Here is a 25,778-nt window from a genome sequence, read left to right as displayed (position 1 = left end):
CCCATATAGAACTCCAGGTGTTGGGATACAGGGTTTTCCCCAAATCTGTTTTTCATGGGTTTTTTTAAAGACCATTAAAATTATCCATGGTGGAACTGAGCAAAAATGATCAAGCAGGGATTTAGTCCCAGTTTTGGACCAAAATCTGTAACAGCCAAGTCTGTACAAAAGTAGTCTCAAAGAGCAAACTGTGACACCCTTCCTGATTATTTTTTATCCTCCTGAGATGATAATACCATGTAGTATCCATTGTTTATGGCTCTCCATACAAAGGTATCTGAAGAAGTGTGCATGCACACAAAAGCTTATACCTAAAACTATTCAGTTGGTCTCTAAGGTGCTACATTTTAATTTTTAAATTCTTTTGGAAGGATTCTTTTAAAGACTTTCTTAGATCATATAATTTTTTTGAAGACTTGATTCTTTTAAGGGAGTTTTTAGGTTTTTAAGAAGAGTCTTTTTAACTATCCTTTTAAAGAATTGTTTTAATTTATTTTGACTTCAGCAGACCAACACGGCTACCTACTTGAATCTCATACAAAGGTTGTTATGGAGAAGTCTGTTTGCACTTTCTTTCAGTTTTCAGTAGATGCACAGTCCATAAATCTGGTAAATCTTCATACCACCCATGTTCTGCACTGGTTGGTTGGGTTTTCTGTCCCACTTTTGTTGCGCTATAGCTCAGGTGTGCCCCTCGAGACAGCAAACTCTGGGGGAGCATCACAGAACTAATAAAGCAGAATGAGGTGTGGACAGTCCAAAATATAACCTCCCTGCTCATGCATTATTATTCCATCAATGACATTTTGCAGAAGACTCCCGCAAAAGAACCCACCACTCTGGCGAGGACTGCTCCACGTGAGGGCATAAACCATTCTGCTATAAATATACAGTATACACAAATAAATCGAAATTTATTACAGCTGTATGGCACTGAACCCGGGACTCCCACCTTTTAAACGGTTTTTTTACAGACTTTAACAGCTGTATTTCAGGCAGAAAACCAACACGAGCTTCTCCTGGCACGAAGATACATTGGGGAGGAAAACTGCTCCTGGTGATGATGTTGATGAACTTGTAATTGTACTTGTTATTACTCTGTCCGTATAAAAAGTGGCAACCCTAAACTGGAACACCGGCGCCTTACGCCTCTCGTACATTTACACATACAGAATAGGGGATCTTCGTGGGCGTGTTTAAAAGCATGCGCGCCGCAGGGAGGGGATCGATGATTCGGTACTCGCACCCCTTCGCCTAGCTCGCGAGCGCGCGGCGGTCAATCCTAAGGGCGGAAAGCGGCGGAAGACGCGTCCCTGCTTCGTTTTGTGTTGTTCACCGAAGATTCGGGGATCGATTAAGTCGCCGACGCTTTACTTCAGATTAAGCTCGCGCTAGCGAGTCCCTTTCCGAAGGAAAACAGCCCCGCGTCCTATTCGGCCGGCGGCGCGCGCAGTCCAACGGCGACTACGTCGTGCGGCGCAGGGCGGACGGAAGCGAGGGACGAGTCCTCACAGCAAGAGCGTCAGCTGACTGACTGGAGCCGCGCGCGGGGCGAGGGCTGCGGCTTCAACCCGAGGCGAGGGCGCGTCCGCGAGGGCCGCCCGGACCCCACCTCTCGCGATGCTGCGGTGGCTCATAGGAGGGGGACGCGAGCCGCAGGGATTGGCCGAGGTAAAAGGGGCGGTTGGTGTGGGCGCTTGTGAGGGACTCTCGAGTCTCATTTCGGAGCCCTGCGCCTCGCGAAGGCAGCAACCAGCTCTTGCTCAGTGTGTTGCTGGGTGGAGAAAGGGTCGCTTCCTCAAATGACGCGTTCAAAACACGAACGCTTGACAATACTGCGTGGGCGCTTGTTGTTTTCCTCCGATAGTCTTTTTGCCGTGATGATAATAATTAATTTGGTGATGCCTATATTATTAGTGTGCATAGATTAAGACCAGTCTTGGTGGGTTCAGATTACCAACAGTATATTAGAATTTAAGCTATTATAAAAGAATTGCTTCCAGTATTGCCTCCCACAGTGGCCAGTCAGCGATGCCTGTGATGTTCACAAGTAGCACATGGTAAATGTAGTCATTTAGTGTTTGCTCTCTGGCAATTAGGCATACTTTCTCTAGACGTGGAATTTTCCTTTTAGCTATGATAGATAAGTCATTTGTAGAGTACTGTAATTCTCCATGAAGCGAAGCCTGCTTCTTAAAAGAATCCATCTGTGCTAATTTGCATCACAACATTCTGAGGTAATGTTCCTTTACTCAAGTCAGCCTTGTAAAATCAAAGCATTTACTAGCTGCCTCCACCCCACCCCAATGTATTAGTCTGCTGAGGACTAGCAGAGGAGGGATTTTGCTGGCAGCCCATTTGGTTTCTATACTGATCACAGAGGAGGGATGGAGCACTTCATTCCTTTCTTACTGCACAGAATTTTAGGTACTTGTCCACATACAGTGCCTTAATGCCTATCACTGGACAGCAATAAGTGTGCTTATTATTGCTGGTGCTTAAATACAAGACTGAGTTAAGTATGTGTTCTGGTGGGGGCACTTCGTTTTGTTTATAACCTATCACTAATCAAATGAATTGATGGCCTGAGCTCTATTGGAAAAGATACAGAAAATAAAGACATTTATATATTGATACCATTTCTAATAAATCTTAATGTATTTCTGAAGAAATTATGTTATGTTTTTTCTTTGTCCTTCCCCAACTAAAAACCACTGATTTGTTAAACTTTTCTTCCTAAAGAAGATGCTTCTCACCCCTTGATCATTTTAGTTACCATGTTCTGTAATTTACCGTACCTAAATGTGATAACCTTTCTGAGACTGAGCAACTGGAACTGCATTCCAAATGTGGGTATATATATAATGACAATATTTCATAGAATCGTAGAATTGTAGAGTTGGATGGGGCCCCAAGGGTCATCTAGTCCAACCCCTGCAATGTACGAATCTCACTTAAGGCGTCCATGACAGATGGCCATCCAACCTTTGCTTAAAACCTCCATGGAATCATTATATTTATATATAATTATTGCATGCATATGTAATGGCAAACCATGACTTGGCATCATGAGCATAACGTGTGAGGGGAGATCAGAAACTCTTGATTTCAGTTTGCAGCAAACCATAGTTTGCAGTTATGTCTAAGCCTGGCAAACATGGATCTCAAAGCCATGATTGAGTAACAGTTTTCTGGGTTTGGCCAAAATGACAACTGATTTTCTACAGAGAAAGGGTAAAGGGTCAGTGGAAGTCTGATGCTGCTTGTGATCATAATGTCAAACCACTGTATCAAGATACTGGCTGCATTTGGATTGGCATTAAGATATTGAGCTGGTTTGCATGTAAAGCTAAGCCAAACTTAGTGTGAACAGATGTATTCATGGAGAGGAGACTGACTGTTTTGCTCCTCCAGGCCTGCTGCTGCTGCAACACTGCTGTGAGCAAATACATGGTTTGGTTTAGTGTGTTGTCTGAATCCAGGCTTGTGGTTTATCACAACAGTTGTGATCTCTCTGAGAACCGTCATGCTCATGCATTCATGCTAAGCTATGGTTTGGCTAGCAGTATGTGAAAACCAGTTCAGTGGCCACGTTTGGGTGATCAGATAATATGAAAATTGAACAAGTTTCATGTGCCTGCATTCAGCTGCTTTGTATGGTAAGTGAACAAAACTATAAAGTTTGCTGTGTCCCCGCTACCAGTTCCCCTTTTTAATCATATTTGGTACAGTATAAGACCCCTTACCTCATCCAGCAGTAACACATGGCATATTGGTTCCTTCCTCCAGGATAAAATGCTGGAGGGATAGCTGCTTTATAGTTAGCACCATAGTTAGAATTTTAAAGCTGTCACACTGTGGAGGATTATTGAGGAATAAGTCATATTGCAAAAAAGAAAACAAGTAATTAGAAACATCTGTTGATGAGCTAGAGAGATTAAGATAACAAATTTGTTGATTTACAGTTTTATTTTTCTGACTTTGTGGATTTCTAGAAATCTGTACAGACCATTGGCGAAGAACAAACACAAAATCCCTACACTGAGCTGCTTGTGCTGAAAGGTCATCATGATATAGTGCGGTTTCTAGTGCCAATAGATGATTACAGGTAATACATTACTTTCATAACCTCCTTTTGCACCATAGGGATGATTTCGCTGAAAGTCTTAAAAATAGAATCCTCTGTTTCTTTTCCTCAGAACTGAAGAATATATGACAGGTAGCTTAGATCTAGGGTGTACATTGGGAAGGGGAATCTTTGCAAAACTTTTAGGTGAAATCTAATTAAAATATGCCCCCCCACTGATTTTGACTTAAATAGTGTTTTTTGCCAAAGTATTGGCAGTTTACATACTAAAGCTTAATGCGTGAATGAGCCATTTATTACAGAAATTACATTACATATTTTCTCTCAGTGCAGTACTGAGCCAGTTTTTAGGCGCTCAATCATCAGTGATTTTCCTGCCTTTGGTTGCAACTTCTTTATACTTCATGTGACACAGTAATTTCAGAAAAAATTATCCCATAACCGCCATAAATATTGTTGGAGTTTGGTGCCTTTTAGTGCATTCCCTTTAATATAAAGTTTTACACTGAGAAAACTATCTTCATTATTATATATTTTTATTAATATATCGCTTGTATGCCAAAATGGCTACTAAGTAGTTACATCTTCGCGTTCAGATGTAAAGCTACACGCACAAGCAAACATGAGAAGAGCTGAGCCTTAGGCTTGTGTACTTCCTTTTCTCTCTCTTTCCCACTTCCTTCTCCTTGCACTTCATGGCTTCTAAGCTGACTTCCCGTTGTCACCAAGCAGCTTGAAATATATCTAAAAATATGGGGGAAATGCAAAGCTGGTTCAAAATACTGGGTGTTTTATAGTCAGATTAACAAAATGTTGTATATGTACCGAGAAAAAAATAATGCATTTATTTAATATAAGCAGTAAAATAATTCTTATTCTTTGACTAGTTTAATTTGGTAGGTATTCCAACTTTTTTAATCTTTTGCGTGCATATAGTCATTAAGAGCATTGTTTTAACCAGGCACCACCACCTTGTTTGATTCTTTCCAATAGCATTAGCATTGTTACTTGGTTTCTGAAATGGTTTTATTTAGTTTTCATAGTTTTTTCATTGCATTTTTGTCGACTGTTGTAAGCCAGGTTTCACGCTTCAGCTCTTTAGATAATATCATCTTATTGAGAATTTTGCAGAAGGATTTTCTTGTTTTCTCGGTGGCTCAGCTAAAACCAGTGAGTGGAAAATTTTCTCAGATTGGTTTCTGAAGATACTAAATAAATCCTGTATCAACCTAACCGACAGCTGCTTTTCACTTCTTTTCTTTTGTGTTTTTGAACATGAAGAGAGGGTCATATTGATTGCAAGATCACTAAAGAAGGCTAAGCCTCAGCAAGAGTCTTCCAAAAAATGGAATGAGATAAAATTGCAAGTAATACTCTAGCATTTGACACATTAAACTAGACTGAATTCATAACACACTTTAAGAATAGCTTTTTCTGTTGCTCGTTTGACCATTTCTTGCTCCTCCAGGAAGCAGACAAGGTTATAGAGGATGGTGATCATGACTGGAAAAGAATCAGGTGACCCATGAAACACCAGCTTGGTGAAAAGAATCCATTTGTTGGATTGGTAGTTCAGCTATGAGCCCTCCATGTGAAATCCTGGGCTTCATATTTCAGACTATTTTAAAGACTGTGGTTCATTTTTGAATTGAGATATTAATAATAATAATAAAAAAAAACAAAAACAACAACAATAACTTATTACCGTATTTTTCGCCCTATAAGACGCACTATTTTCCCTCCAAAAATGAAGGGGAAATGTATGTGCGTCTTATGGGGCGAATGCAGGCGCCTTGGCTTCAGCGAGAGCAACGCGAAGCTTCCGAAGCCTGCGCTCCAGAGGCTTCGCGTTGCTTCCACTGAAGCCAGGAGAGTCTGCTCTTTGAGGCTGGCGGTGGGGGAAAGCAACGCTTCCCCCATCGTCAGCCCCAGAGGATGGGGGGCAGTGGGAAGGTGCACGACACCTTTCCGCTAGTCTTCAACCCGGCTTTGAGGCTGGCGGTGGGGGAAAGCAGGCTTTTCCCCAAGGAGGCAGAAGGGACAGACTGGCGGAGTCCGTCCCTTCTCGCTCCTGTGGGCTTTTGCGGGAGATGGGGGAATTCCCCCAACTCCCCCAAAAGCAGGCAAAAGCCGTGCACTCTTTAAAGGGGCTGCGTGGCTTCTGCTGGCTTTTCTAGGAGGTGGGGGAATTCCCCCACCTCGTAGAAAAGCCTGTAGGAGCCGCGCAGCCTTTAAAGAGCGCACCACTCTTGGGGGCTTTTCCCCAAGGAGGGAGAAGGGACTGACTGGCCGTTTCAGTCCCTTCTCCCTCCTGGTTGAAAAGCCCGCAGGAGTCACGCGCGGCTTCTGTGGGCTTTTGCGGGAGGTGGGGGAATTCCGCCACCTCCCGCAAAAGCAGGAAGAAGGTCTTGGAGTAGCGCACAGGCTGCGTGCAGCCTGTCCGCTGCTCCCAGAGCTGCGGGGGGGGGGGATCATATTTTTTTCCTTGATTTCCCCCCCTGAAAACTAGGTGCGTCCTATGGGCCGGTGCGTCCTACAGGGCGAAAAATACGGTATTTATACCCCAGCTACTCTGGGCGGCTTCCAACAAAATATTAAAATACAGTGGTCTGTTAAACATTAAAAGCTTCTCTAAACAGGGCTGCCTTCATGCCTTCAGATGACTTCTAAAAGTTCTTCTCTTTGACATCTGGTGGGAGGGCATCCCACAGAGTGGGTGCCACTAGCAAGAACGCCTTCTGCCTGGTTCCCTGTAACTTGGCTTCTCGCAGTGAGGGAACCGCCAGAAGGCTCTCAGAGCTGGACCTCAGTGTCCGGGCAGAACGATGGGGGTGGAGATCCTCCTTCAGGTATACTGGACCGAGGCCATTTGGGGCTTTAAAGGTCAGCACCAACACTTTGAATTGTGCTTGGAAACGTAATGGGAGCCAATGTAGCTCTTTCAAGACCGGTGTTATGTGGTCTCGGCGGCCGCTCCCAGTCACCAGTCTAGCTGCCGCATTCTGGATTAGTTGTAGTTTCCAGGTCACCTTCAAAGGTAGCCCCACATAGAGCGCATTGCAGTAAAATCCAAGCAAGAGATAACTAGAGTATGCACCACTCTGGCAGTTAGGGTCTCAGCCTGCGTACCAGATAGAGCTGGTAAACAGCTGCCCTGGACACAGAATTGACCTGCACCTCCATGGACAGCTGTGAGTCCAAAATTAGTCCTAGGCAGCGCACCTGGTCCTTCAGGGGCACAGTTACCCCATTCAGGACCAGGGAGTCCTTCACACTTGCCCACCTCCTGTCCCCCCAAAACAGTACTTCTGTCTTGTCAGGATTCAACCTCAATCCATTAGCCGCCATCCATCCTCCAACTGCCTCCACAGGACGTCACACAGGACATTCACCGCCTTCACTGCATAATTGAAAACTGTTTTTAATTTTGAAGATTTAGACATTTTTAGGAACAGCTTCCACTAAAATCATGTTTTTATGTGTTTTTGCCCTGTGTTTATCTGTGAGATATTTTAAAGAACGGTTAGTGGTAACATTTTCTGTTCTTTTTGTTTCTATATAAATGTAGCATTTCCTTTATATATATGTATCTAATTTTTGAATTGTTGTTTCCCAGGTTTGCATCTGCTGGTGATGATGGGATTGTATGTTTGTGGAATGCTCAGGTTTGTTTATGTTCAGAAATGCATTGCATACAGATGAAAATTAGGTGAAGTTTAAATTGGAGCTATTCCATTACACATGAGCTATCTAAATATAAAGTTAGTTATTAAAGATAATTGGATAATAAAAAAGGTCACAGAAGCAGTTGTTCAAACTTAAAAACTCCATTTTGTAAATAATCTTGAATGACCCTACTGAGTTTTTTATCTAATTCTCATTAGAAAAGTTGGAGACAAAATTGACTTTCAAATTTTCAGTTTATATTTTGACATCTTCCTTTGAAACTAAGGTAATGTCCCTGCAATAATAGTATAATTGCATGTTTTGTGACATTATCCTGACAGAATTGCGTATATTATGTGCTAAGCATTTATTTCCTGACTTAGCAGTTATCTAGGTTGCTCTATAACTATCTGAAAGATAAAGGATAAAGTAAATGTGTGTGTAAGAGAGAGAAATGTTTTAAAGCTTTTAGTACTTGTGATATGTTTCCTTAATACTGGACTGTTCACTAACACAGAAAATGTCTAGAAGGATGCTGAATTTTATAAAAATTGAGATTTTGAATTATGTACATGCTAGGGCTGGGCAATTTAGCGATATATCATCCAAATCTGGTTTGAAGTTCACATCATGATAATTGATTCTTAATATTTGAGCTAGCAATAAATGGCGAATCACAATGTGTGCAATGGCAGCGGCACAAACAGTGGCGGCCTGCGAGGCCTTGTGGTGGTGATAGCGATGGCAGTAGCAGCAGTGACCTGCGAGGACTCAATGGCAGTGATGGGAGCCAGCGGCAGCAGTGGTGGCGGCCTTTGAGGCCTTGCAGTGGCAACAGAAGATGGTGGCAATAGTAGAGGCAGCCTGCGAGACCATGTGGCGACACAAGCAGTGGGGCTTGCAAAACCTTGCCGTGGTAGAAAGAAGTGGCAGCAGCCTGCAAGTCCTCCTGGTGGTAGTGGGAGGCAGTGGCAGTCTGCCTCAGCAAGGCCTTGAAGGCCACCTATTCTTCTGCTACCATCTCCAGCTGCCACTGCTACTGCCACCACCACGACAAGGCCTCGCAGGCTGATGCTGCTTCTGCCACCTAGCAGGCCTGCTGGCAGTCTTGAGAGTCCCAAATTATTTGTATTCACTATGACTCATCACTGTTCTTTGGATTGTCATGAATACCACCATTTGGTAGCCAAGCCCCGAACCAAAGTCTCATTTGAATTCATTTTGGCTTGCCTACTGCTGAAAGTGACCATAAAGTGATTGATAATCTCATCATTTATCAGTTTTAGACCCATAAAGTTGCCAGGACATTGTTCTGTTCGCCTCTGCATAGTTTCTTCCTTATTTCAGATATCGTGATACATCAATATATCACAATGTTTAGCTGGTGATATATTGTGACATTGAAAACCAGTTATCGCCCAGCCCTAGTACATGCTTCAGTCCATAATTCCATGCCAAGTTCTTGACCTTGTTTCAATGAAGAAGTTTTAGTGTCAGTTAGGACTGTTACCTTCTTGAAATCTTTTATTTATTTATTTAAAATGTTTATAAGCCACGTAATACTTTAAAAATCTCTAAGCAGCCTGCAACATAAAAACAGTAAGTGGTACAAAAATGAAGAAAATACAACATAAAACCAGTAAAAGCAGTATTTCCAGTTACACATTGCTCCATTAAATCACATCCCAGTGGATTATGCTGTTATGTGCATTGGTCTATAACATTTTATTTCATTCAGATCATTAAGATGTCTTTTTTGTTTTCCAGACTGGAGAAAAGCTATTTGAGCTACATGCACATACACAAAAGATTACTGCTCTTGCATCTTTTCCTCTATCAGATACTTGTGAAGAAAAATGTCACTTGATCTTGACAGCAGGTGCTGATAGAACTGTTATTGTATCCTTTAATCTGACCCAGACCCCAACTCTTTGTGGGAGGGAGATGTGCTGCTGGTACTCCTTTCCCTCCAACATTTGTGTGGCGGGTGACAGTGGTGGACCTTGGGGCCTCAAATTTGAGTGGCACCCTATGCTACATCCCTATCTGGACTGGGATAGCCTAACTTCTGTTGTCTATGCTCTGGTAACCTCAAGGTTAGATTCCTTCCAGTGCATTATATGTAGGGCTGCCTCTGAAAATGGTCCGGAAACTTCAGCTAGTGCAAAATTCAGCGGCCAGGTTGCTCACCGGAGCAAGACTGTTTGAGCATATTACACTGCTCCTAGTCCTACTACAATGGCTACCAATTAGTTTCCAGGCCCAGTTCAAAGTGCTGGTTTTGACCTATAAAGTGACTCAGGACCACAATACCTCAAGAACCACCTCTTTCCATATGAACCTACCTGGACCCTGACTCTTCTGAGGCCCTTCTTCATGTGTCGCCTCCTCAAGCGGTCCGGAGGGTGGCAACAGGAGAACGAGCCTTCTCTGCAGTGGCTCCCTGTCTGTGGAATGCTCTAGGCAAAAACATTCCTTTTTAACCAGGACTTTGGTTGATCTGATTGACATCCTATGCCCTTTTTAAAATGTGGCTCTTTTGGGGGGGTGTTATTGGGTTGTTGTTTTTATTTTGAATATTTGTATTGTGGTTTTTATGTAGATCCACCCTGAGACTTCTGGGCATAGGCCGGTATATTAATAATAATAATAATAGTAGTAGTAGTAATAATAATAATAATAATAATAATAATAATAATAATAATAATAATATAATACACTTGTGCATCTCCATTTCTATAGTTCTGCCTTTGAATATGGATACATGCCTTAAACTTGTTGTAGTCTTGAGATCCTTAATGAATGAAACCAGGTTTGGGATTGTGACAATGGTAGGCAAGTTCATAAAGTATCCTGCTTTCATTCCACAGTAAAGGTAAGAAAAATGAAACTGGCTTTGATTTGTGTGTACTGATTGTGGCAGTTAAGGGGCAATTCATGTGATTTGCAAATCTGAGGTATTTTTATTTATTTCAAAGCATGCACCCTGCTAGGGCTGAGCAATGTCGGGTTTTCAACATTGTGATATATTACCAGCTTAACATTGCAATATATCTATATCATGATGTCTGAAATAAGGATGGAACTATGTAGAGGTAAAGCCCTGGCAACTGCTACTACTTATGGTTCTAAAACTGATACACTTTACTTACCTTTAACATATGGTGTTACAACTGTTATTTTATAGTACAGAGCAACAGGGGTGGCAGGAATCATGAGACAAGGGATGACTGGCTTCACAGTTTTCCCCACATTACAATTCTTTTACATAGTACACACATTGTACAGTGGTACCTTTGGTTACAAACACCTTGGGTTACAAACACTTCGGGTTACAGACTCCACTAACCCGGAAGTAGTACCTCAGGTTAAGAACTTTGTCCCAGGATGAGAGCAGAAATCGCACAATGGTGGCACAGCAGCAGTAGGAGGCCCCATTAGCTAAAGTGGTACCTCAGGTTAAGAACAGTTTCAGGTTAAGAATGGAAACAAATTAAGTTCATAAGCAGAGGTACCACTCTGATTTCCCATGTCAAATATTATGAAACCATTACCACAATGTGGACTTAACAGATTTCGGATGATGTATCGATACATCACCCAGCCTACACCCTGCTTGACTTAGTAAAATAAACTCCAAGTAGCTTACAAGAAAAAACTAATATAAAATGAGTTGTATCCAGTGATGTAGCTCAGCTGACAGTAAAGCTTCCATCAGTGGAAAACGTAGGGAATTTTTTGTTGTTCCATCTGCCCTCTTCTTGTCTTCATGTCACAGAGCTATGTTCAAGTATCATGGCCTTTATGACTAGCTACTTCTGCGAATCATGAAAAGTTAATTTTATACCTCTGAAAAGCTGGAGAATTTCATTGGTCTTTGAATTCACACCACTAGAGACCTTCTCTTGATATAACGTGTATCTTTTTAACAAAACATCTCATGGAAAAGCTTGTTGTATATACAGTATTTGACATAAAAAATATTTTAAAAGATTTGAACATAAGTTTAGTAATAAGATGACAGGTTTTGTGTCTGCCTCATATCCTCCTTTGTATGATCTTGCAGTATCAAGCACCATGGTCCATCAACTTTTCTTTGTAGTTTATAAGCACAAGAAATGTTGCTGGGAAATAGAATTTCAGGTTGATTCTGTAATAGTCAAACCCTTACTGAAAAAGCTGGTGGAAATCTTACTGAAAATTTTTCCTAAAGAGCTTTGTTATGAGACATGATATGATTATTTGACTTGGTTCTACAGTGTTTGACAGTTCTTCAAAGGCTGGATGTATGGCTGTCTGGAGGGAGTGATCTGTGTGTTTGGAACCGAAAATTAGATCTCTTGTGTAAGACAAGTCATCTTATTGATGCAGGTAAAAATGTAAATGACTCATTATAGCAGCTAAAGTTAAGTAAAATGGATCTATATAACAAAATCAAATTGGCAAAGTCCCTTTAATTCTAAAGATAACATATATTGAAGCTGACCTCTATTTTTAAAATGTCAGTGTAATCATTTTTGAATTAAGAGCACTTGGAGCCTCATGTGTCCTATGAATTGTAGAATATGTCAAACTTCAGTAACTGTATGTTAACTTAACTTAACTGAGCTGGGTCGGTATATATAAATCACTAAATGAATATATATTCCTTTAGAAATTAAATTAGGTTCTTCCACTGCCATCTACTGTAGGCATTAGATAAATGCTGTAAGATTCCACCCAACCTTATAAGCAAAATACAGAAATGTAAGTGGAATATAATAAAGAAATGTGATGCTTAGAATAATGTAGGAATGTGCTGCAAAATGTTTTTGGTTTGCAGCTGTACAAAGGTGTTTTAAAAGTTTGCACACCATAATCTGCTCTGTAGTTTTCAATGAGGACAGACTTGCTGAATTGCATGTCCTAAAAACAGAGGGAAAAGGCCTTTATGAAAATATAAGGGAGATTTGTATAGCTTATCCCCTCCCTCCATTTTTTCTTAGGAAAAACTTTATGGAAATTCATGATTTGAGTAACCTTCCTGTGAGAAAGTCAGATAGTGTTTTATAATTTTGTGAAATAATTATAATAGATTGAGTGTGCATTCACTTTTTACTTGTAATAAAATATCTTGCTGTCTATTCCCCCCCCCCCATCTTCTTAATAAAGATATCAGTGCTATGATAGAATTGCCTAAAAATTGTGTGGCGGCAGCAGTTGGCAAAGAACTGAGTGAGTATTGCTATATACTGTATAATAAATATTTGAATGTTATTAGCTGTGTGTTCTGTATGTTTTAAAATGTGGAGGAACATGCATTGTGTCTACAGGGGTTAAGATCCAAGCACCTGTGCACTAATTCCACTTAATCCTGGAGCCTTTGTGTTTGTATTACTGTCCCTTGATATAACGCTGTTGTATATTTTAATGATTTCATGCAATGTTTGAAATTAAGGAGGGCAATCAATATTTATTTGGTACGTTGGTACAGCAGTACATTGCACATGGAAAGCAGCAGTCCTTGAGGGAGCTGCAACAAGAAGGCAGAGTAGGTTTTAAAAAAACATTTATTTCTTTATTTCATTTTCTTAGTATACAAAACCAAATAAAATATTGAGATCTTAAAAGTCTCCAACAGATAGTTTTTGTAAATACATACCATGCCAACAGCTTTGGTCTTAGATTTCCAAACACTTGTCTCTTAAATATCTATCCTGTAATACCCTCTTTGTGTTTGAAAGGACTTAAATGTTGCAGGAGCAAGCAGTGTACCACCCGCCCCATTAGTCAGGTGACCAGTGCTTTCAGAAGTGACAGGGCTGCTTATCTGTTCAGCACACAAGGATCTCCATATCAGAATTGTGGTCGCCTCTGCTTGTAGCGAAATAATTCTTTCTGAAGAAAACTGAGGCTGTGAGTGCTGACGGAAGTGGAGCCAAATTGGCAGGACCACAGAGAACCCAGAAACATTATCATGCTCAGGGGAACCCTAAAATTGGCAGTAGTTTTTTGTTTTTTAATTTTTAAAGCCCAAAATTTTAATGAGTGTGCTCTTATGCTGTTTTGGGAGGACTTGTGTGTTTAAATTTTATTTTATTTTAATTAAAAAAAAACCTACTGTCAACTTTAGGGTTCCCCTGAGCTTGATAAATAGCCACTGCATGCTCAATAGCCACAAAATGTTGAGTGTCCTTAGGAAAAAAAGAAAGAAAATGAGGTGTGTGGGCAGTAGAGTATTCTGGAGGAAAATGTGCCAGCCTTCCTGGAACTCTGAAAAGTAACATTCCTGTTAGGTGAGGCTACACTGCAACATTTTGTTGCAGGTCCTAATTATATGTATTCTCATAAATGTCAAGATGTTGCCTGCCTTTCTCTTTGAAGTCATTCTTAGACTGAAAGCTTCCAGAGATGGAACTGAATGGGATGTCATCGAAGTGAAGCGCCTTCTTGACCATGAGGACAATATTGTATCGTTGGTCAGTGTCAGTGGTAAGACTGTTACTAAGTTAATTGCTAGTAACTCATGACACATTTTTAAATTACAAAGTTTCTTATGTTGCTTCCCAAATGTAACTAAATGTTTATCTGAAGTTTTTATTATTTGAGATGCAGCTGAGTTGATTTGTGTTAAACCTTTTTCTTTTTTCAAACATCTCTGCACAATAGATTTGCCTGTACCTAAATCAACATGAAGTTGCTTGTCTGTTTATTGAGATAGCAATCAAAATACAGTTAAGCTTAACTGATTTCAATTAACTTACATGTACAGTGACTTCTTTTTTATTTGGAATGAAATGCATAATGTTTTTATTGGTCTTAAAATAAGTGTGTGGTTATATTTTGGTCACATCCTTCTTCTGGACAAGGGTGCAAAGCTCTTCCCTGCCCATTTTATCCTTGAAATAAGCATGAGGTGGGTTTGGCTGAGAGACGGTAACTGGCTCAAGGTCACTCAGCAAGCTGCATGGCTGAGTAAGGATTAGAACCTGGGCCTCATCAGTTCTAATCTAACCGCTACACCATATTGGCTCTCTTAGTGTTAAAGTCTTTACAGTACAATTAATAATCTTAATCCAGAAGAGTCAATTTAAATGTGAAAGCAGTGTCTTGTGTTTAGCTTCATCTCCAGTGTGAAACATTGCTGTGGAATCAACAACATTCACCATACTTATCCAGGGTATATATGAGATGTCCCTGCAAAACTGTAATTATTCTGATATTCTCAGGGTGGGGGTGCAGGGCTGGTGGATTAAAAACAAAACAAAAACCACTTCTGGACTCAGAGTTGTCTTTTTTCCCCTCTCCCCCCATCAGCTCCCTGCAGTGCAAAAGTGAGTGTGCAGCCTTCTGCTGCGCTTGAATTTTGTGCAATTGCTTGTTCGACATGATAAGAGTAGTTTTACAATTTTTGTTTAGATTGTATTTTTCTCTTTAATTTTTATTGCATTTCTTATTTTGTGTGCAAAGGGTGTTTCCACGTTTGGCTTTCTCCTCCAGCTACCGGCTAGAGTTTTACTTAGGCTTGCAAATAGTTGTCCCATGTGGCCAGTGAAATTTACCGGTACCTCCAGGTGACCAGGCATTACAGCCACTAATGTCTATTGTAGGTTTGTGTAGGTGGGAAAGCAGGCTGGTAAACATTTTGGTAGTCTAGTAACCTTGGCTGGCTTTGTTGCTAAAGTCTGTCAGAGTCCTGTTCTCCCAAGTCAGTTGGAAATGGGCCAGGCAGAGCCCGATTTGCATTGACTTTGCTTGTTATCTGATTAGCTTGTGAGCCTCTGTGTAAATAGATGTTTATTTATGCAAACTCTAATATTTTTGGTGCCTAGATCTGACTTTTGCAACAGGCTCTCATGTTGGTGAGCTGATAGTCTGGGATGCATTGGACTGGACCATGCATGCATATGAACGCAGATGGGATGCTTCTCTTCACGTTGACCCACAGCAAGAAATAAAATTATCGCACAGTCAAAATGAAGTTTCAATTCAACATTTAGCTTCTGATGAGGAGGTGAACGTTTTAAACAGTATTAAAAAAATGAGACTTACAATTGTTTTTCTGTGCCTGGTTAAAAAAATGCTGATTTAATATGTACTTATGCTTTATTTATTTTCACATCCCAACAAGAAATGCAGATTGAGAGTCCTGAGCGAAAGGTTAATTTTAGAACTTGTCTTAGCTTTGTAAATTTCAGTGAACTCCTACAGGCTCAATCCAATGAAACTACTCCTGTGAGAATCCCATTAAATGATTGCAGAATTTCAGTCATTTCAGACTTGAAATGGAGTGTGTTTTGGGGTTTGGGCACTGAACAGAATAGGACAAGGAACACAGCATGGCTGCCAGATTTGCAATGCGTGCTGTATTCTTCACAAAAATAATGTGCATTTTCATTAAGTTAGCAATTATTAGATTAGTAGAAATCAAGTAGATATCTTCTTTCAGATGCAATTTTATCAAATGGCATTTCTGAGCATGGTCAATTTTTGCTTCTTGTTCTTCTTAGCCCCACAGCGCCAAGATCAGAAGTGAGAGATGCTGTCAAAGACCTATATCTGGTCTTTGTGCTGTGGTGTTCACCCTTAACTCCAATCTTAATCCTTAGTGCTTAGTCTAGAAATAACAGATCTCTGCACCTGATAGCGTATGACATCAGCTGACTGATGGGTGGGTGTGGTTTGCCCAAAGTGGTCCAGCAGGCCTAATTAGGATTGTGGGATTCCCTACCCATGTTAGCAGCTGGGACAATACAGCAATGTTTTGTTGCAGGTTTACTAACTTACTTTAGAGCACATTGTGTTAGGCATTTTTTAATGCTTGTTGGTTGTGGTTCTGCCATAAAAGCAATAACATAAAATATACACATTATACTGTCATAAAACGCAAAGGAACACAGTGGCCCTGTTCAAATGATTAAATCTCATCTTAAAAAGCTGAGATATGAACAAGCATAATGTACGCATGGTAGCCTCTTTGCTGCTCCCTTGTTTGAGCAGGGAAACAAGCCAGGAAGCCTCACTTAACTACCATTTTTGTTTAACTGCGTTTAGCTTTTTATTTGAATGGTTATGTTTTTAAGTTTTTATTGGTTTTAATATGTCACTTTGAGTAACGCAATAAGAAAAGCAACTAACAAATAAATAATAATAATAATAATAATAATAATAATAATAATAAATTAATCACAGTTTCCTGATAATTTCCAAATGGTGAAACTGTGGTTAATGGCTGCCAAACAAGTCGTAATACAAAGTTATAGTTTAACATTGGCTTTTAATTTCCTTTCTTACTTGAAAGCCATAAATCATAGCTACTGGTTCAGTTGTAATGGCAAGCTATGGCTAAACGAGACTTCCTGGTTTGTTTTCCTGCTTGCACAAAGGGAGAAACAAAGTGGTCATGTGTGGCTTCTTCATATCTCAGCTTATTAAGCTGAGATTTCTTTGACCAAATGCACCCAGTCAGTAGTAAATCTGTTAAATTGTAGTCAGCAGCAGGGGGCTAGAAAGAAGCTGAACACATAGGCCAGCAAAGGTCTGGCAGAACAAGGTTTTTACAAACCTTCGGGCCTTGAAAAGGGTTATGGATGGAAATAGCTGGCTGTGCTTTAGAGTTTATTAGATGCCACCGACAGCAATAGGATTGTAGTATTTATATGAATTGAGGCATAATGCAAAAACTATTTTAGTAATTATAGTGGTAATTACAGTTTAAGGAGCTACGCACCTCTTGCCTTCTGAGCTATTTGGTTTAGATTGAAAGGTAACAGTGTCACAGTCCTCCTGGAAATCCATTACACAACGTAATATGTCTGCTTTGTTAAGATGTTCTATTGAATTTTCTTTCCAGTGTGTGTTCGCTGCTGTTGGAAAGGGCATATACGTGTATAACCTTCAAATGAAGCGTGTGATTGCCTTCCAGAAGACTGCTCATGACTCCACTGTCCTGCACATTACAAAAGTTCCAAACAGGTGCAAGTTACACTAAATTTTTCATACGCTGGAAATGTAAGCACCAGAAAGATGAAGAGGGCCACACTTGATGTTTGTTCATTTCACCCAACCCCCACAACCTTTCATTATAAAATATTTGAGCAACCATTGACCTGTTATATTTTCCTTCCCTGGCTGCATGATAATCCTGGTCTTTAGCCTGAATTGCTCACTTATTTATTTTTAAATTGCAGTACTGAAATTCTGATGTACAATTAACAAAAAGAAACCCATTCATGCTCATTAAACACATTATTGCTAACATTGGATGCCATGCTGCAGGTGGTGCCACAACAATGCCGTAGAATGGAGGTTGGGAGGCGGAGGTGGGAGGGATTTTAGGGTTGCACAGGGCACTGCTGAGATTTGAGAGCCCAGACTCCACCACTGACCAAAGATCTCTCCCAGCAGCAGCACATAGTTATTAAATAGCACCAGGACAAGAGCGGTCTTTGTGGCAATGGATTTACTCCACACTCAAGACAGGCAATATCTCCTGCCTTCCTTCTCTGACAGGGACTACCAGAATCACCTCTGTTGTCGATGTTAGTTGAAACTGGGCTGATAGCAAGGTATCCTTCAGAAAGCAGGCCCACTGGGAACATTAATTCTAAACATTAGGTCACAATTACAGAGTCTTTGTTTTGTGAAATTCTGCTAATGTGGTTCTGCATGACACTCCAGTAATAAGTCACATTTGCTTTACAGGCAAATAATCTCCTGTTCAGAAGATGGCAGTGTTCGCATATGGGAATTACGAGAAAAACAGCAGCTTACAGCTGAACCTGTTCCTTCAGGTCTGTATCCAGAATGAGGATTGTTTACACAATATCTGAGATAGAAGGAATATGCTGGTGAATGCCAGTAGAGTGACCAGGTCTGCACAAAATTAAAATGTTATTTAGTCACTCTGCTAAATTTGTTTGTGTGAAAGTTGCTCAGAAAGCAAGAGAGACATTTTAATGTGAATGTACATGTAGCCATTTCTACACAGCTGTTCTCATATAGAAGCTTGTAAGATAATGACCATTGAGTTGGCTGGATAGAAGTATATTTATGTTTGCCAAATATATTTAGTTCGACAGCATCCCATTTTATATGCCTTGGTTAGCTTAAGGGCCATCATTTGACAGCCACTAGTTTGTGGTAACAAAACATCCCATGGCCCTTCTGATAAGTTCATGGAGTTTGGTCATCCTCTTGGTTTGAATGCCTGGATTCTGGCAGGAAGCAAACGAATGAAGAAGTAGAAACCTGATGTAGTCTGCAGGAAACTCATTTACTTCAACCAACTGTCTATTTTCCAGGTTTTTTCAGTATGTGGGGATTTGGAAGGACAAGTAAACAAGCCAGTCATACAGCTAAAAAGCCACCAGAGAGCACCACTGTTTTCTCCTTGGATCTCATTGGGGATTTGATTGGGCACTCTTTAGCTGTTCAGGTTTGTTGGAATTATTGCTGCCATTGTTCCTGTAACTATAAGGGTTATTTCTCTTAAACAGCTCCATAGGGACTAGATTTATTTGAGACTGTATAAGGAGTCAGAGCTTCTTCCCTAATTGGATCTTGAGACATGCAAGTACAGTAGTCTGTGAAAATTGAAGTCTCAGCCTAGAAGGCATTCATTGTGTTCTTTTTGTGTTCTATTATGACACAATCCAGGGAAGAAAACTCTTACCTTGACTCTCAGGTGCCTCATACTTTGAGTGGTATGTTAGTTACAGTTCTAATAAACTAGAGGAACTAGAAATAGCAAACTACTTCATTCAACATTGTCTTTACTACATATGAAAATACTTCCTGTGCTGTTCTCTACATGCTTACCCAGAAGTAGGTCCCACTAAATTCCATGAGACTTATCCCTAGGTAAGGGTGTATAGAACTGCAACTATAATTATGTATTTGTGCTGTTTGCACCAGTATTTTGGCATGTAAAATGAATCATGCAACTTGCTCAACATGCCCCAAAGTTGGGCTTGTTCATAAAAACTGCTTCTTATTGAGGTAACTTTCAGAAGCAGGCATAATATTCTTTTCTTTTCTTTTGTTTTTTAAAAAAGTTTAAAACTGCTAGGCGTGCCTGTGCCCTTGAACATTCCTAAAATAGTTCATTGGGCCCTGGTTTTTCCTCTCACTTCTTGAATTTGTTTTAGGGGCACAGAATTGGCTCCATACTTCCTGCTGCTCTAGTTCTGTTGCTTTTATGTTCTTGAGGCATTACCATTTTGGGCAAGTGTGTTACTTTATTTGACTTTATTTTGTGAATGTTGATAAAAAAAGTCTTATAGTTGAGTATATTGTATTGATGATACAGTTTTTGTTGCAGATGTTCCTGTACTTCAGTGAACATGGCCTGGCAACATGCTCTGCTGATCACCTTGTTATTTTGTGGAAAGATGGAGAACGAGAGTCGAGATTGCGCAGCTTACTGTTATTTCATAAGTTAGAACAAAGTGAAGATTTGCAGCTTAGGATCTAAAAGGACGTAAATATATGGGATAAAGGTATGGAATATGAATAATAGAAATAAGCTATTTAAAGTCTTAAGTATTTTTTAAAAAAACTTGTGTGTATTTTTTTTTCTGGAACCTTTTTTAAGAACACCCACAAGACTACCAAGTTTTCCTCTATGACACTGCCAAAGAGGGTGGACTGTGAGGTGCAGAAAGAGCTTACCTTACCCTCACAGAAACCACTCCTTTATATCAACAGCTAACTTACATAGCATCTTGTAGGGTTGAACTAAAGTGGACTGATAACTTTGGGAGAGGCCCCTCTTACCAGTGGATTCTGAAAGGGTTGTCTAGAGCAGTTGGGATAGTTTGTCAAATATAAGTTGACTCATGTATTAACAGAAAACATGCAATCAATAGGGGCATGCCCAAACAAAAAGGTACTAAAACTGCTCTGAGGGAGGCATTGAATGAGATGAGCTTCGATAACGTAGTCTTACACTGGTGCATTTTGTATAATTGTAAGTTATATACCTTGAACCCCAGGATTTTTGTTGCATCTGTCTCAATTACTGTGTATTCTGCTGATGATGAAAAAATTGGATTGAATGAGAGCATGAAGAGAAGGCACACACGTTTAACTGTAACAGAACTGGAGCTAAGGCTATGTGAATAAAAATGAATTAAAATTTAATCAGATATAGGCTTTGCTATTAGTACATAATGGAACTTATGAATACTGCAGTGAACACACCATTCTTTAAACAACACAATCTAGCATTATAATACATAGCAACGGAAGTTAGGTGCTGTTAGAGTTCTAACAAAAATATAGCTTCTATACATTTCTCTGCATGGAAAGTATATGAATGTTTTACAGTATTTTACATAACTTGATACAAAACATTGAAAAAATGTTGGCACATTATGTAAGCTACAATCATTTTTCATCAGTAGTAACACTATTGTTTACTTCACCTGGTTTTCCTCCTTGGACTCAGCACAAAAATATGGAGATGGCCAAAGTTTTTTTTCTTTTGGTAGGGCAGTGTAATACTTTATATCAGATCATATGCATTTCAGCATTAGAAGAGTCCCTTGTAATGAGCAGTGTTAAGTAATAGTTGACTAATTTGAAGGACCTTGTGTCACTGATAGTTCTTGTACTGGCTTAGAAAATCATCGAATTGGCTGACTACTGGTCAAAAACTATAAATCATATTCTTTCTTTTGATAAGATTTTATTAAGGCTTTTCATGCTACAGTACAAAAACAGAAAAAGAGGAGGGGAAATGTGAATTCCTCTCTCAAAGGTAGATCTCAATCCTTGTCTCACACAGAAAGAGGTGGCCCCTCCCAACTCTCACCTGAAAGCTTCCTAATCTTCTCCCACCCTGGGAAATCTTCCCTGCTTCTCACACAGGGACTTTCACCTGCCATCCTCCACCTTCATTTGCATAAAATCCCCTCACTGACATTAAAAAACAAACAAACCAGAAGCAGGAGCAAAGTAGAAAAGGGAAATAAAAAGTAACAGAAAGATAAAAATAATAAATGAAAAGAGAGAAAATGATAAGGAAAGATAAATAAATAAATAGAGCTTCCCATTCTCTGTCTGTCAGTTGTATATTTAAAAATTATTCAAAGTGTTCACTCCAGGGGGGTATCCTGAAACTTGAAATCATTTTCCATCGTACTCTGGAAAATAGCACAACTCACTAGGATTCACTCCTACAGGAGCCCTAGTGAAATGAATGGTAGGTGGGTAAGAATGCAACTTCAATCCATTTTTATGGGGCTTGCCCAAGAAGACCTCCCTATCCGTAATTTAAAAATGAATCTTATTAGGTCTATATTACTTTTTATTTATTTTTTAAAAAATACATCATTCTTAACTGGGGCTTTTGAAGCAGCTTGCATCAAATAGCAATACAACCTGAACCTTGTGTTTTTGTTCTGTTCTTAACGTTATAGACTATATTTAGCGTATACATTGTCTTGGGTCCTTGATATTAAGGTCACTGTCTTAAGAGTAATTACTATGGCTGCAGTCCAGGACACTATAAAGGCACAGGGGCTTTCCTGTCCTCTATGAGGGAAATACAATGTATGAGCAGCCATTTCCCTTTTCATAGAAAGATTATAGGATGCCTCTGTACAAGTGTAGATTCTGGAGACCTTTTTGAATATGGCTTGAGGGGGTGCATATCTATCTAAGCAGGGTTTCTTTTCCTTATGGCTCATGTAAATAAGCATCTGTTACACACTGCTCCCCATTCTAGCAGGCAGATGTAAAACTGGAACTGTACAACATCACAAAGCATGATTGTGCTATTGAAGCAACAGATGCAACAAGTGCCAGTCCCTGACTTTAGTTGCGTGTTTGGACTTTCACAATATGGCTCACTGTCACCTGTTTAGAAGGCAGAGAAGAGAACAGATTGGCTCAAATTTATGGGCTTAATTACTGCCTACTAAAATTTTATACAAAATTGGTTTGATAAGTAAAGCAGCTCCCAGGTCTCCTTGTGTATCTAGAAACCACAGTGTGTAGAGTCCCCACATTACTGTGCAACTTTAGTAATGGAGCTACTTCTGTGGCTGCATTCCTATTGTGCATGCAAATGGCCTCCTAACATTTAAGTCCGCAGGAAAGCCAGCATAAGGAGGGAAGTAGTATGCACAGACAGGTTTAGATCACAGAAATTGTACCATATACAAAAGAGAACAAAGTTGATAGTTAATTAACTAACTTTGCTATTAAAATAATTATTTTTTTCTAAGAAAGGACAGTTAAATTTGCTGTTTACCCCCTCAAATTTCTTTCTCCAATCGCTTTTTGTTTTGTTTTAAAGTTCTTGTAAACCAGGCTTCCCCAAAATGCTTATGTCTATCAAATGTTATTGATAGTTATTCCAGAGAAGCTAGCTTTTTGTAGAATTCTGCCCTCTTACATGGAGTTCATGTGTATAATTGATCCTGGCCTGCGAACAACTTACACCAATCATATAATTTGACAAATTATAACAATTTGTTTTATATAAAATTACATTTAAAAGGATCCATTGTGCCACAAAAAGAGAATAGCTCTATAAAGCATATATTGGTTTCTCGATTATCATTTTTATATATAAAAAAACAAAGTTGTGTAGAATTTAGAACAATTTAAAATTGAGAAACAATAGTCTTCTCCATGCTGCCCTGTTGGTTACTTCATTGTGAAGGAAATTGCCCCCTCTTGGGTTCATACCAGTAAGTGGTTCACAGTGTGAGTGGTAGGCTATGATGTTCCATATCCTCCCTTCAGCTTCCGTTATTGTTCTCTGAAGGAAGCCGGAGGCTCCTACACTTTAGCTCATCTAGTGTTTTCCAGTGTTTGTAGTTATTTGCCAAGTGTTGCATCAGAACAGGTAGATGTGCAAATGCTGAGAGAGGAAGAAAAAAGAAATGCTTTACTGTCAAAGCCCAACAAATGAAAAAACATAGTGTCAACTTCAGGGAAGTGTTCTCACAGTGAATAGTCTTCAGCCTTTGTACTGAATTATTTAGTCAACTGCTGGTACTAAACAAAGAATAGTATATACAAAAAATTATACCTAGTTTTCTTAGTGGCTAACTTTCTCCAAAAGCACAAGTGGGACCTGCAACAAAATGCTGCAGCATGGAATATGCTCCTGTTCAGGGTGCCAGTCAACCAGGCATGCTGTTTTTCAGGTTACTCAGCATACACCCCCCCCCCTCAAGTTTCCATTCCTGCATTGTCATGCTCAGTTTTTATTGGGCTGTTTTCCCAATCCTGCTGATGGCTTGTGAGTTGACAGTGTCATTTTGGCTACATAATTAGATCATTAGTTAGGAAACTGGAAAATAAAATTGTGCTCTGCGCTCAAACAGTTGCTGTAGAATATAGTTTCTATTTATTTCTGAACAGCAACCATTTAAAAATTATTGAAAAATAATCCAAAGCAATTTTGTAGTGCTTACTGAGCTGCCATAAAACATAGTAATCCCTAAAATCAGTACATTAGGGGAGGCTCTTTTTCAACTGCATTCACCATTAAAAGTACACATTGACCAGCAGAGTGCAATTTCCAAGCACCCCAGCCTGAGAGGTTGTGCTATCTGCACTAGCACAGATTTCCCATGGGTGCTGGGTAACCCAGAACTTGGGCTTATTCTGTGATGCACAGTCCCTGGCCATATGGATTTAGACTTTCATATCCTACCACCTTTGGAGTGAAACAGTAAGAAATTTGTTCTTCCACAGAGAAAAAAGAAAATGCAACTTCTCACCATCCCAAGCATCAAACATGTCCATTATGAAGTAATCAATGAAGGATATCTGAGACTTGGGGATGCTACAGGTGTTTCGATCGAAAACTGGCATAACAACTGGCAGACCCTGTCTCTTTTCTTCATCCGTCTGTAGAAAACAAAATAATTGTAGTCAGTTTGTGCAGCCAAAGCAAAGATTACACAATTTTTGGGGGGGTGTATGTGTGTATACCATATATGATCTTAACAGTACAGAGCAATAGCTCAGGAAAACAAACCCTACTTGCAGTTGCAATTAAAAATATTCTACCTGGAGCAGGAGCACAGAACTGCTATCCCCAAAATTATGAGAGAAAAAAATCCATGGGACCTGAAGATTAGTTTCTGCTTCAAACTATCCCAGAAGATGAACAGGCATTTTGCACATCATGGGCACATGTATGTAGAAAAGGAGGGTACAAATTGAAATAATCAATAATATCTCTTAAGTCCAGTTTAGGATTTTGCTGCTGCTGTTCCCATACAGGAAAATGAGCCAGAGGAAAAGAATGAACACTCAGCCTCAAGTGCTAAAACCAGTTGGACAGGGCAAGGTGAGCAGATGCAGTTCCCGAATGGTTTGCTTCAAAGGTGGCCGATTGAACCACTGGACTAGGGAATAGCTGTACACCAGGAAGCAGCTATGATGTTGTAGAGGCATGGAGAACTTCACTCTCACTCAAAAAAAATTCCATCCTATTGCATCAGTGCAGCCTTCTCCGGGCTATAAAGTCTCATGTATACTGCTTAGAAATGATAATGATTAAGTGGTATATAAATGCCTTCAATAAAAAATAAGTAAAGTGTCAATTCACAAATTGGTTCCTTCCATTTTCTCTACTTGTTCAGTGCACTGCATTGCCTTTCTTGGCTGTTCAAATAATCTACCCAGGCCGCCACCCCCACCCCCAATAGCACTTCACATAACAGATTTCACAATTTGAGATTCTTTGACTGCATCACAATCATCCAAGTCTGATTTCATTATTTTCATGCTTTTTTTCAGTTACATAACACATTCTAATCAAAGATTTTCAGCAGAATCTTCAAATCTTTGCCGAATTGAGGTTGGTTGGTTGTTTTTTTGCTGCAATGTTCAAAGTGCTTCTGAATCACTCCAGTGTCTTTTTTAAAAGAGTGTGCACTTGCTTAGCATCTGCTAGCTTAAACTGATCAATTATACTTAATGAATTCTGTCATGGCATATGAAGCTGTTATTGATGGTAGAAGATGAGGCGGGAAATACAGATAGCATGTGCTTTCTAGTCACCTGAAAACACAAG

At 39.8% G+C, this 25,778-nt stretch overlaps 2 protein-coding genes across 8 annotated transcripts in view; one reads left to right on the top strand and one right to left on the bottom strand.

The window, feature by feature from the left end:
• Positions 1-927: 927 nt before the first annotated feature.
• WDR41 (WD repeat domain 41) lies at positions 928-25,313 on the top strand. Of its 6 annotated transcripts, none has more exons than XM_083404161.1 (14): positions 928-1,671; positions 3,996-4,108; positions 7,704-7,752; positions 9,521-9,652; positions 10,566-10,628; positions 12,013-12,124; positions 12,905-12,967; positions 14,117-14,224; positions 15,565-15,746; positions 17,586-17,707; positions 18,437-18,525; positions 19,036-19,169; positions 20,055-20,232; positions 24,956-25,313. In XM_083404161.1, the coding sequence occupies exons 1-13, from the start codon at positions 1,621-1,623 to the stop codon at positions 20,205-20,207; spliced, it is 1,371 nt and encodes a 456-aa protein (XP_083260287.1). In that variant the 5' UTR covers positions 928-1,620; the 3' UTR covers positions 20,208-20,232; positions 24,956-25,313. The 6 variants fall into 6 exon arrangements, with proteins under 6 accessions (XP_083260287.1, XP_083260286.1, XP_083260285.1 ...); XM_083404160.1 differs by having other exon boundaries at positions 24,946-25,313; XM_083404159.1 differs by having other exon boundaries at positions 929-1,671; positions 24,983-25,313.
• The window catches only part of PDE8B (phosphodiesterase 8B), a 43,158-nt gene continuing 38,230 nt past the window's right edge, over positions 20,851-25,778 (bottom strand). For both annotated transcript variants that reach the window (XM_083403853.1, XM_083403854.1), the window contains exons 21-22: positions 24,475-24,604; positions 20,851-23,606 (exon numbers count right to left, since the gene is read on the bottom strand). In XM_083403853.1, the coding sequence (XP_083259979.1) occupies positions 23,485-23,606; positions 24,475-24,604 (252 nt within the window). In that variant the 3' untranslated portion in view covers positions 20,851-23,484. The remainder of the gene's footprint in view (positions 23,607-24,474; positions 24,605-25,778) is intronic.

Source organism: Podarcis tiliguerta (assembly GCF_965153285.1).
Source record: "Podarcis tiliguerta genome assembly, chromosome: 11".
Lineage (NCBI taxonomy): Eukaryota > Metazoa > Chordata > Lepidosauria > Squamata > Lacertidae > Podarcis > Podarcis tiliguerta.
Note: the sequence above shows the minus strand (reverse complement) of the source record. Positions and strands in the feature narration are given on the sequence as shown.